At 40.7% G+C, this 12,461-nt stretch overlaps 3 protein-coding genes across 5 annotated transcripts; 1 reads left to right on the top strand and 2 right to left on the bottom strand.

Moving 5' to 3' along the window:
* Positions 1 to 960: 960 nt before the first annotated feature.
* Positions 961 to 3,464, top strand: ucp2 (uncoupling protein 2). The gene is made up of 8 exons (XM_028420688.1): positions 961 to 1,092; positions 1,196 to 1,336; positions 1,556 to 1,761; positions 1,852 to 2,074; positions 2,156 to 2,353; positions 2,430 to 2,531; positions 2,601 to 2,781; positions 2,879 to 3,464. The coding sequence occupies exons 3-8, from the start codon at positions 1,636 to 1,638 to the stop codon at positions 2,991 to 2,993; spliced, it is 945 nt and encodes a 314-aa protein (XP_028276489.1). The 5' UTR covers positions 961 to 1,092; positions 1,196 to 1,336; positions 1,556 to 1,635; the 3' UTR covers positions 2,994 to 3,464.
* Positions 3,164 to 5,356, bottom strand: dnajb13 (DnaJ heat shock protein family (Hsp40) member B13). The gene is made up of 8 exons (XM_028420692.1): positions 5,251 to 5,356; positions 5,067 to 5,170; positions 4,590 to 4,751; positions 4,343 to 4,491; positions 4,125 to 4,238; positions 3,710 to 3,823; positions 3,555 to 3,631; positions 3,164 to 3,381 (listed from the first exon to the last, which is right to left on the bottom strand). Exons 1-8 carry the CDS (start codon positions 5,316 to 5,318, stop codon positions 3,225 to 3,227), a joined length of 945 nt encoding a protein of 314 aa, XP_028276493.1. The 5' UTR covers positions 5,319 to 5,356; the 3' UTR covers positions 3,164 to 3,224.
* A 232-nt stretch (positions 5,357 to 5,588) lies between these two features.
* Positions 5,589 to 12,461, bottom strand: LOC114445630 (ras-related protein Rab-6A). Of its 3 annotated transcripts, none has more exons than XM_028420690.1 (8): positions 12,086 to 12,461; positions 10,355 to 10,413; positions 10,186 to 10,239; positions 9,443 to 9,548; positions 9,052 to 9,163; positions 8,728 to 8,821; positions 7,533 to 7,599; positions 5,589 to 6,986 (listed from the first exon to the last, which is right to left on the bottom strand). In XM_028420690.1, exons 1-8 carry the CDS (start codon positions 12,153 to 12,155, stop codon positions 6,922 to 6,924), a joined length of 627 nt encoding a protein of 208 aa, XP_028276491.1. In that variant the 5' UTR covers positions 12,156 to 12,461; the 3' UTR covers positions 5,589 to 6,921. The 3 variants fall into 3 exon arrangements, with proteins under 3 accessions (XP_028276491.1, XP_028276490.1, XP_028276492.1); XM_028420689.1 differs by lacking the exon at positions 8,728 to 8,821 and adding an exon at positions 8,285 to 8,378; XM_028420691.1 differs by lacking the exons at positions 8,728 to 8,821; positions 10,186 to 10,239 and adding an exon at positions 8,285 to 8,378.

Raw genomic sequence — 12,461 nt, 5'->3', positions numbered from 1 at the left:
TAAAGTGATAAAATGTTGCAGGATATCATGGGGTGCTTTTACAGCTTTTAAAAGACAAATGTGTTTTAAAAAAAGACATCTTATTTTGATGATGAAGGTTAGATGAGCCTGTGTGCCGACACATTCGGGCACATGTGATAAAACATAATCAAATGCTGCAATATGTTGAAGGAAAACAATTCTGTAATCTTTTAATTTCTTTTTCTAAAGACGTGCTAGTTGGTGAATTGGTCACTCTAAATTGCCTTTAGGTGTGCGTGTGAGTGTGCATGGTTGTCTGTCCAGGGTGTACCCCGCCTCTCACCCGATAGCTGGGATAGGCTCCTGCACTGCGGAGACGAAGTGGGATAATGGATGATGGATGTTTGTTAAGCAAAAGTGAAGCAGATCTGTGAAATGAAGTAACTTAAGAAAAACACTCTGCTGAATAAATGTAGTTGTTATTATTGAATATTTGAATATATAAAACAGGACATGACAACTCTCTCTTAATATTTGTCGAGATGGTGCAGCAATACGTTTTGATGCAGACCCAAACTCTGCAAACGCACACAGACTATACTGTGTGAATTTATTTATTTATTTATGTAAAATAATAATAAAAAGAATTTACAGTGCTTATGACTGCTCCATAGAACAGATTTCAACATTATTAGTGAACAGAGGAACAACAAGTTCTGGAGAGATGATTACCAGTCTGAACATATGGCTCTCATTTAGCGTGCAGTGTACTGTGTGTTCTTGTATTTTCAGCATGACTCAGCAGTCTGAACGGCTGCTAATACTGAACAGACACTGGACTGACTTAATAATGCTTGATTATAAACTCAAGAAGACAGAGTCTGGAATGCATGTTTCAAAATCTGCACATTAACACATTTTATAAATATACTCAGACGCAGGTCGGACCACTTGACTAGCATGCAGTCTACATAGTGTGGATGGTTGGGATGGGACTCTGCCAGTAACGCAGGCCATGCTGTGACGTAACAGCATCATGGCAGTATTTAAAGAGGCGGCTGTTCATTCATTGTTCCACATTCAGCGAATCACTAGGATACTGTCACTTCGGCTTCCACAGATCAAATCACGGTAAATATAAACGCTGTCATTATTTTTTTTTTTTTGCAAATAATATACTTGTTCAAGCTTTGTCACTCTGATATAATTTTTTTGAACTTTTTCTGTCTTCTAGGAATTGGAGTATGATTTTAAGACTTGTCACTTTTAAAAAATATTCTATGGAAAAACAAGGAAACCAATTTATAGCTGGGACAAAATTCAGCCAAAGAGACACATTTAGAGAATCCTGATTGCTGATGTTTCTGTAATACAGGTAAGAAATACTAAAACCATTATAACATCCATTGAGTGCACAGGCTGAACAGCCACCTTTCATCTAGCATCAGTAAAACCTCTAGTTAAGGATGCACATTTTTGTCTGTTGTTTGTCTTATGATGTTTAAAGTAGCTCCAGAAGTCAGATCAAGTATATGGAAGATATTTTTATGTTCAAACTTACTACAGTTTAACAGTTTGGGGATTTTCTTTGCAGTTTTTGGAGGAGCTCCTTGTCCTGTCCACATTATTAAGGCACACTTCAGTCTCTGTATTGATCCAAATAAATTCTGGAAAATGGTTGGATTTGGACCTGCAGATGTGCCTCCATCAGCAGCTGTAAAGTTTGTTGGAGCAGGGACAGCAGCCTGCATTGCTGACCTGTTCACCTTTCCTCTGGACACAGCCAAAGTGCGGCTGCAGGTAAAGTCATGCAAATATTAACTTTTACCTTCTAAACAAATGCCTAAAGTTTCATTCCCTTATTTGAGCTTTTATTGCATCCATCCACAGATCCAAGGAGAGGGCCGAACCTCGGCAGCGTCAGGGAAAGGGACGGGCCCTGCAGTGAGGTATCGTGGAGTGTTTGGCACCATCACCACCATGGTACGTACAGAGGGGCCTCGGAGTCTTTACAGTGGACTGGCAGCAGGACTCCAGAGGCAGATGAGCTTTGCCTCTGTCCGCATAGGTCTCTATGACTCTGTCAAACAGTTCTACACAAAAGGCTCAGATCGTGAGTATCGTCTAATGTTTGATTTATTTGGGAAAAGTCTGCACTAATCAGGCTTGACATGTTCTTTCCTATTGATTTCAGATGTGGGCATTGGCAGTCGTCTGCTTGCAGGATGCACCACAGGTGCCATGGCAGTTGCCCTAGCTCAGCCCACAGATGTGGTGAAAGTACGTTTCCAGGCACAGGCCAAGTCTCCTGGGAATGCTAGTCGCTACTGCAGCACCCTCGATGCTTACCGGACCATCGCTAAGGAGGAAGGCATCCGTGGTCTGTGGAAAGGTAACTGAAGAAATGTATGTATTTTAACAATCCTGCTTTTGTTTCTTGTTAACACTTACATAACTCTGCCACACAGGCACAGCTCCAAACATTGCCCGCAACGCCATTGTTAACTGCACAGAACTGGTGACATATGACTTCATCAAGGACATGATTCTTAGGTCCACTCCTCTGACAGGTGAAGCTTCAGCCCAACATTATTTCAGGGGTGTGATGTGATACTCAAGTGTTAACTTGTACTCCACAGATAATCTGCCCTGCCACTTTGTGTCAGCCTTCGGAGCTGGACTGTGCACAACAGTGATCGCCTCTCCTGTTGATGTGGTCAAGACCAGATACATGAACTCTGCTCTGGGCCAGTACAGCAGTGTTCTCAATTGTGTTGCAGTCATGATAACCAAAGAGGGACCTCATGCTTTGTACAAGGGGTAGGCACTGACTGTATGGACATTTCTTTTATGTATTAGTATGAATGGGCTGCAATTAATTATGCTATTTGTTTTTAATTGTTTTCTTCCCCTCAAGGTTCATGCCATCTTTCTTACGGCTGGGCTCCTGGAACGTGGTGATGTTTGTTACATATGAGCAGCTGAAACGAGCCATGATGGCAGTGAATCACAGCAGTCCAGCTCCTCTGTAATCATCACTGTCAAACACACAGATGTTGTTTGACAGTTTAACAGCAAATCATTTTCATTACTTTTCTGGTTTTTCAATGTATATTTCAACACTTCTGTCTTATAACTAAGAAACGTAATGTCTAAAGTCATTAGTTTTAGGACAACATTTGGAAATGTTTTCAGAATCAGATCAGAATAAGAATCATGTTTATTGCCATGTAAGTGAAGATGTTCACTTCATCTATCATTTACTATTTAAATGTTAGAGCATGTTTGATCAGCTGCCTCCTCTCTGCAGATAGCTTTTCAGGGAACTGGATGTCAAAAGTAATGATGAGGTCTCCTCTCTGGGAACGTTCCTGAGGCAGTGGCATTCCCTCTCCAGTCAGTGTTTTTTTGTAAGCCGGGCTGGTGGGTTGTGACAAAGAAATCAGAGGAAAATCAGGAAAATAGTAACTGATGCACAAATGTGATAAATGTGATGATACAAAGTGCTTACATTTTCTATCTTCCAGCATTTGATCATAAAAAAAATAAAATACAGCATAGCAAATGACTCAAAACGAGGGAATAACACTCACTGCACAATGTCATTGACAGGGATGGTGAGTAGCCTGCCATCTAGTGTCTGCACATCCACAGAGCAGCCAGTCAACGCCTGCAGGAGATTCAACATGCAGCTTTAGTATTTATTCTAACTAAACCAAATCACAAATGAAACTTTAGCATGACTCACCATCTCCAGAGAGATTTTGGCCACGTAGATTAGGTCATCATTCTGTCTTACGAACAGAGGGTGACTTTTCTGTCGCACTATGAACACAAGGTCTGCAGGGATGCTGTTTGGACTCTGAGGTAAAAAAAAAGATGATTACTGTGCTCAGTCCAAGAAAGGACTTTTATTTGAATTTTATTTTGACCAAATTTAATCAGATCAGATTAAACACATTGTTTCTTGTTGCTGCTGTGTTTTGTAGCGCCATCTAGTGGCCACTGTGTTTAAATCAGTAGTGGAATCACTGGCTTCCTTTCTCATTTGATATCAATCCATTAATAGGTAATACTCTACATCATTAACACCAACCACATACTTAGGCCATAATATAACATATTGTATTTTTAATTAAAAAGACATAAACATCATTTTTTACCTGATCTCCCTCTTTGGAAAATATTATTCTTGTACCCTCCTTCCATCCAGGCTTTACATCTACAGTCAGGAACTTGTGCTTGACACTAGATGTGTATCCATCTTCATTCATGACCTACACATCAAATAAAATAATGCATAAAGCAAACATTCTTAAACATTCTCAGTCTAATGGATGTACTCACTTGGAAGAGAAAACATGTTCTTGTCAGCTCTTACCCTGTGATATATCTTGATCTTTTTTGTGCATCCATGGAAGAGATCATCCAGAGACAGAGGTAAGTCTCTCTCTATAGGGGAATCTTGCGTCTTCACCACTCCCGGCTGCAGGCCGCTGAACTGCAGTGATGCATCATTTGTAAAGAAATCTGGCAAACACAAAAAAGAAACAGAAAATAAAAATTACAATCACCACAACTCCACATCACAGGATGGAAAACAGATGTTCACAGGGTGGATTTCTCACTTGCAAACGGGTTGTTGGTGCCAAAAAACTTTTTGAATGTTTTCTCTGGATTCCCATGGTAGACATATTTGGATGACCAAGCTCCACTGCTGCCCACCTCAGGTGGGATGCCACCTTTCAGACCTTCCTCACCAAACTTGTCATAGGTTGCCTTCTTTTGTGCTGTCATGAAGAAAAACAAATCAACAAAATCCACATGGTTATTTAATCACATTTTGGTTAGCAAGCATTCATGGCTTAAATGTTCCCTGTAATTGCTTGAATGGTTTTAACATAGAAGATAGCTTAGTGCATTATTTATGTCAATTTTATTACTTAAATATTCACTTATTTTTTTTATTTGTTATGCAAACGGGAATCAATGTTCGAACTGAACCTAAAATCTGCGTAAAGTGAAACCCTGTCTCATTGTATTGATTAAAGGAGAAGGAACCATTAGCTTCAAACCATTCATTTAAAATAATCTTCAGTACTTACGGTCGCTAAGAACATCATAAGCTTCACCCAGCTGGCTGAACCTCTCTGTGCTTCCAGGCTCTTTGTTTTTGCTCGGGTGAAACTTCAGTGAAAGGCGCCGATATCTAGGAAGAAAGACGAGGCAATAAACACAAAAAAACAAACACTTGCTTCAAGTGGTAATTAGCTAATGAGGCTAACTTACGCCCTTTTGATATCTGCGTCTGTTGCATTTCTGTTTATCTCCAGCGCCTCGTAGTAATCGCTCTTCATTGTGGAAACCACTGGAAGTCAGCAAACCCCAAACACACTGCAACAGGTGTGTGTTTGGCTTGGTTTCCATGGTAACGGCTGCCGATGCAACTCTCGCGATATTTGCAAATATCGCTAAAGAAAGATCACAGTTGCTCAGTAAAGAAATTTCACATCCTGTTTTTTTTTCCCCCAAATTGCAACAGCTCTATACAATAACATTTAAAATTTGATTTATAGTCAATAAATATGAATATGGGAACCTTGTACAGTTGTCAATAACACACAGTATTACAGCAGCGGTGACATGTATTTTTATTTTTTCATTTAAAACCATTCCAGACAGAAACGTTAAGAACTACTATGCTATACAAATTGGACTCTCCTCCATAAGTTCACACACAAACAAATTGCACATTATCAGTATGATGAAACTGCCACATAGAGGTGGTAGAAGGAAACAGCAGACACTCTACTGATTCTGTTAAAGGTGGTCCAAATGGATGCATATTTTATTAGGGCTCATACCAAGACTGAAGGTATTAACAGCCATATAAAAGACACAGGAATCCAATAGAAATAAATATTACAACTCATTGTGGATTAAATACACATGTAGAACAATCACTAACAAAAGATCAACGGCAAAAATAAAAACAAGCAAAAAAGTGTTTATAAAATGTAAAACCAAACTTTATCTAGATAACCCCAAAACCAAGGAAGCCCTCTACAATTTTAACTCCAAAAGGCATATTTCTCCATTTCTAATGTAATGGTTGGTTTAATGAAAATATCCTCCTCAAACACTATCATCAAAGAAATAGTCAGAATCTATGATAGCTGTAGGAAAAAAATAAAGATCTACCAAAATAAAAAAGCAATAGAAAATGGAAGCCAAGGTAAAAATAACCCATCTCATGGGATAAGTGTAGGAAGAGGGGAAGGACGGTAATATGGATGGTCACGGTGTTTGTTAGTGAGAACGTTATGTTGTGAGGCTGTGCGGTCTCAGTGTGTTGACTAGTTATTTCATGCTGGTGCATGTGTGGAGAGCTGTAACTGGGCTGGTACGTTCACCTCAAAGCTGAACACAACTGACATCAGGCACGTGATGGGTGAATAAACATTACACGTTCATGCCTCCAAATTGATATTGATTGAACAACTTTGCAACCTTTCAACATGATTCCAGTCAGTTAAAAAAGTTTGATTACAACTGCAACAGCACAAAATGTTAGCTGAGACACAACACCCACACTGTGCTTAGTCAGTTTAAAGCAATATTTAACTTTTTACAGATATTGTCACCTTTAACACATACCTTGATTTTAATGACATCTTTATCTCGATTTGGTTCAGTCTTTTTTTGACAAACTACACCAATGTGACTCACACAGCAGGATCTAAATACAATTTTGAGCTCCAGCTGTAGATACTATTTCAATGTATGTGTGTTACAGTGCATATATATTCAATTTAACTTTCAGAGCATTGTGATGAAAGAGCAAAGGTAACGGCTGTAGTGTTCTCTTCAGGCTGTGGAACAGAGGCGGGTGTAGTGACGGGTACACGTACAGAGAAACTGAACAGGTTCCGGAGCATGCCGGCAAAATCGGCAAGAACATTAGCAGGAACAGCCACCTTCGCTGACGGGTTGCTCTGGTGGCTTCTCCAGCTTAATGTCAATCACTGAAGGGGTGTCGGAGTTAGGGAACAAACCGGAAAGGGAACAATGTATCACAGCTGCCAATCAGGAAAACTGTTGAAAGACTTAATGACAAAATGGAAAATACGCTTTTATGTCTCTGCCCAAAATGTAGCTTTTATACTTTTGCTACTTTTTGCCCATAGCTGGTAGGCTGAGCAATTTAACATCCCACAGCCCTCAGCTAGGAGATAAATGACACATAATGATCAGATTTCATTTACTGCAATATAAGCTGCTGAACTTTGAATAATACAATAAAATTGCTTTTCAAAATAAAACAGTAGCAAATGACTCTTTCTTATACCACAAAGGTAGTATAACCTTCAAAACCCAGAATGCACTAAATACATTCATGCGCTAAATACTCAATTGGACCACAGTAATATTAAAGGGACATGTGGGTTGAAGATGTCACAGTGCTGCACTACATTTTCCCCATAGCAGCAAATATCCATCTGACAAGACATAATAGAGTGAGGCGCCCTCCTGACTCCAGACACAGACGCTGACATGTACATAAAGGATACTGTCCTCTCTACTCTTGTCCTGTGTGGTATCCATGCCAGGGAGGGCGGCTGCCACTCGACGGAAAAGCTGGAGGGAAAGAGAATCAGATGCATTCTGTCAGAAAAGTAACGTACTCAGCATGATGGCAATACAAAAAGAAACCCAGATAGCATGCTGTGTATAATCTTATTAAATGGTTTAGCACAAGGCCCACTTGAAGCTCGCACAGAGAGGGATGCCCAGCAGAACTTTTCCAATTTTGATTTAGATTCAGCAGCTTGTGTCTGAGGCCATTTTTCTGTGCCGTTACAAGCGCCTTCAAAGAAGGATGTACTGTGTCTCATTAATATGTTCCATTGAAAGAGGGTTTTAAGTGATTGATGGATCCTAATGAAATTTAAGTGTGTTCTATATATGATGCTGAACATGAGCACAGGCACTGAGCAGCATCACATGGAAGTAGACTTGATACGATGCAGAGTTCACAGCAACAAATTCACTGTTACTGTGGTAATCAGTTGAGTGTGGGTGATTGGTTAGCAAACTCTGACCCCCCCCATTTATTTTTGGCTTTGTGACAGTTAGTCTAAACAAATCATTACCCGTAGAAGGTGGGAGAGAGCTTGAAAAACCAAACCCTGTGCCTCACTCATAGCGAGAGCAAGCTGATGTTTAGAACACCTTATACATGCATGCGAGTGTGAAATAGAAGCCAATCAGAAGAGAGCATGAGCACTATGAACACACACACACGAAAGTGCACACGCTCTACCTGTTTGACATTGTAGCCTGTCTTTGCACTTGTTTCAATATACAGAACATTCATCTCTTTCGCTCTCTGTTCTCCCTCCTCTGTGGTTATCTGTCTGCAGTGAGTCACCGCGAACACACAAACACCCACCACAACACACACATACCGCCACACATGACATCAACACGAAGACAGAGGGGGGGGGGGGGAACAGACACAGACTTGTGATTATATTGAAGTGCACTAACAAGCCGTGCCCCTTCCTGCCGCTGCTGCCACCGATGCTCAAGTACAAAAGTCTCCCGGTAGACCTTCAGGCTGCTCAGTGTCAAAAAAATAGTCTTCTTTTACTTTAACGAATCAAGTAACCTGTGCTGTTATTTTAACAGGGGACCTTTGGAAGTGAAGCCCAGGGGGCAGCATCTACAGCAGGACTACAGAGCACGACTCACACTCACTCTTACCTGCTTTACGTTGTAGCCCGCTTTCGCACTAGTCTCAATAAACATTACATTTAGTTCTTTGGCTTTCCGCTCCCCCTCTTCAATAGATACTTGCCTGTGGTAAACAAGGGGGTTAAAAGATGCACAACAACAGACAATGCAGCTGCATGAAACGGGTGTGTGACACACAGTATACATTTTCAGATTTAAATATATGACATATAACTCAGTGATGTCTTTGAAATCCATAAATATGACAACTTGATCTGGCACTGCTTCAGGAACTTATTGACAGACCACCAGTTATAAGCAACGACTTCACTGGTAGTCAGGACGACAGATTACCTTTTGTCTGCGAGATCCGTCTTGTTTCCCACCAACATGATAATGACATCACTTCCTCTTTCCGTTCTCACATCGTCAATCCATTTTGTGGTTTGCTGGAAAGAGTTGACATCTGACAGAGAGACAAACAGCAGGCAGAGCATCAGTATGCAGGAGATGAAAGGCCTCAGCTGTGAAAACAGGAAGACAATGAGGAAGGAGGACCACAAATCTTACTCATCCTCAATCTCATGTCTCATGGCTTGCCACCACACATATTTAGTACCATCTCATTCTCACTAAATTATATTTCAACAGATGCTAATTTAATCCTCAAGAAATAAAAACACAATGCACATAAAAGAGGGCCATGCATTCATTAGTCATCCCAGTGGACAGGTAATCCACCTACTTGTAATGTCGTACACTACCACAGCAGCAGCAGAGTCTCTTATGTAACTTGGGATGAGGCTACGAAACCGCTCCTGCCCCGCTGTGTCCCAGAGCTGCAACCTGATCTGTGGCGTAGGAAGGGGAAAGGGGATGGGACGAAAAACAAAAGAAGAAGGAAGAAAAATAAACAGAAGGGATGAAAATAAAACAACAAGAAAACAAATAGACAAACAATGAGGTAAGTTAAAGTGACTAAAAACAATCAAATGGAAAGAAAATGAAATAAAGGCAGAGTAATGGGAAAAGATAGAGACAGAACACAGAAAGTGTAGTGCATGCAGGTAGTGAATGACCACCAGAGAGAACAAGCTGTCTGGGCCTGGAGGGGGGAAAAAATAAATAATCACCCTTCACTTGTCATCAACCCTCTTCTCCTGATCAAGTAAGGAGTTTAATTTCAAAACAGGGATGGTAGAATAGATGGGGGGGGGGGGGGGGGGGGGGTAGGAAGGAGAGGAGAAAACCTGCGTTGAGGGAGGAAACAAACAGAGAAACGGAGGACTGTCCACAGGGGGTACAGGATCCTGATCACAGCAGGAGGGCAAACGCTGTGCCTATGTTTGTTAGAAAGACTATATAGTCTCAAGAAACACACAAACTCATGTTAGAAATAAGTCTTTGAATGCACCATAACAATCCAAGCACCTACACCTTCAAGAACTATTCAGAGAGAATGGGATTTACTGATAAAAATGAACTTACTGTTCTGTCTTCAAGGTACATGGTTTTCGACAGAAAATCTATTCCTATTGTGGCCTGAAAATAAGAATTGACAAATGTTTATATGCTACTTCAAATCAACATTAACAACATTTGAATAATTACAGTATCGACTGACACATGATTTTTGAAAACGTAGGTATAGTCTCACTTGATAAGTATTGTCGAAGCTGTCATACATGAACCTGGTGATCAGCGAAGTCTTTCCCACTAAAAGAAAAACAGAAAGAAGAAACTTATGATAAAACAGTGATCATGGCTGTGTTTTTTTAGGCTGATTAGTCTTCATTTCAAATGACTAAAATGATTGTGGCAAGTCAGTATAGATGCTGGTGCAAATTCAGTCATGAAAAGCAACATTAGGTCTTTTAGTGTCAAAAGACTCCTGAAAGTACATCTGAAGGGTGTGGTGCTCTATTGCTTCAAGCAATTGAGGGGGGAAAAGGAAAGTTGAGACACACGTACAGTTGGAAACCTACTTCCCCATCTATTTATGGCCTATTTAATGTTATTTTGCCATGGTGTACCCAGCCCTTACTATGTGGTAAATATAAAATGGATCATAAAATGTAGTACAATGTCACTTTCAGCACGTTAGTACAGCGGGACCTCATGTGGTTGCCCTGGCAGTATTCCTCAGTCTGGGCTGGGGCTGTTTTTGCTGAGCTCAGGTTACATTATCAGTTACAACGTGCATCAAGTGATGGTGACATGGCTCAAGCCAACACTGCTGTTTACAGGGGTACCAGGATCCACAGCTGATCACAGCCAGTCTGACAAACACAAAGTCTGTCTGTCTTATCGAGCTTGGAGTGGAGTCGCATTACAAAATATAATGCCTGTAGAAATACTAGAAAAGTGAGGAAACAATCACGTTTTTTTTAATCCTGTTTCTGCACTAAAAATGCACTGGTCCAAATATCCTAATCAGTATTTATAATAACAACAACCTTATTTCTAAAGAGATATTTAAAACCTGCATACATGGATAAACTGGCTTATTAATACTGTAAAATAATTAATTCATTACATCATAATAGGTTCCCAGACTAGCAACAAATCAAATCCAAAATGATGCCAGCACAGTTCATGCTGTTGGGTTAACAGCTGGTGAGTAAAAGACTGCAAAATACAAAACCCAAATTCAGTTTACACATTGAGCTTTAAAGTTTCTGCCTCCCTCAGTCTCTTCCAGTGTTGGTGCTCCATGTGATGGGTTTGGAAAGAAAAGGGGGAAATGAGTAGGGAGCCTGTAGGAATGCTGCTTGGTCGGTTAGGATAATTGGGAAGTGCCTCCGAGGTAGAAAAATCTGTTCAACCTGTAATTGTTGGCGATATTTTAACCAAGACCATCTGCAGTCTCCTAAATACAGCTGCAGTCTCCTTAATACAGCTGAATATAATATGTAATATAAAGCATCAGCTGTAACCTCTGATTATATAATGATGACAGATATCATCATACATTATTTTACAGACACTGCATCCACATATTATTACTTCTTAAATGAAAGTTTTTTAGTCTAAACTTTATACTAGGTGCCACTGCCTTCGTTAATTACAGGCTATGTCATTACAGCTCGCAACGCAAGTTAGCTAACAAGTGAAGAAATCAATTTCCACAGACATGACTCATCTGGGAGAAGGTGATGTGCACTTCCATGACGCCAGCGTGTACCAACAGTACATAATAAGTTTTAATACGATGTCGCAATGCTTCCAATGACCTAAGTTTAACGACAGGCAGCTAATGTTAGCTAGCTAACTAGTTGACGTGAATCATCCGACCAATTCATCACACTCTGGTGTTAGCTACACGTCCTAAACAGCATTTTTCAGCCTCGACATCCCACATAGTATCAGTGTTAGCGTCACCACTTACCGCTTTGTTCCCCGAGAAAAACCAATTTAAATTTTCTCAAGGGGTTTCCGAAGTCTCCGGCCGCAGACATGACTGAATCCAACAAGCCCTGGCGTTACTTTTCGTGGAGCTTCCCAGCTAGCCAGCTAATGTTAGCTAACCAGCTGTTGTCAGTTATCAAACGCCCGGGATCCGTTACGTTTTACCGGCTTGCCAACCCTCTAGGGCCACCTGATGAGGCTTCGTGCAGTACGATCGCTGGTCCAAGCTTCCCCACACTTTTGGACAACTCACTAACTACAGCGGCCAAGTTAGCATTACTCTGAATTCTCTGACATGTCTACCAGCGAGCCACCCCAGGCAACTCTTCTTCACCCATAAAGTTAATACAGTATGG

The sequence above is a fragment of the Parambassis ranga genome, chromosome 14, assembly GCF_900634625.1.
Source record: "Parambassis ranga chromosome 14, fParRan2.1, whole genome shotgun sequence".
NCBI lineage: Eukaryota > Metazoa > Chordata > Actinopteri > Ambassidae > Parambassis > Parambassis ranga.
The sequence above is the reverse complement of the archived record's forward strand: the minus strand, read 5'-3'. Positions and strand labels throughout refer to the sequence as shown.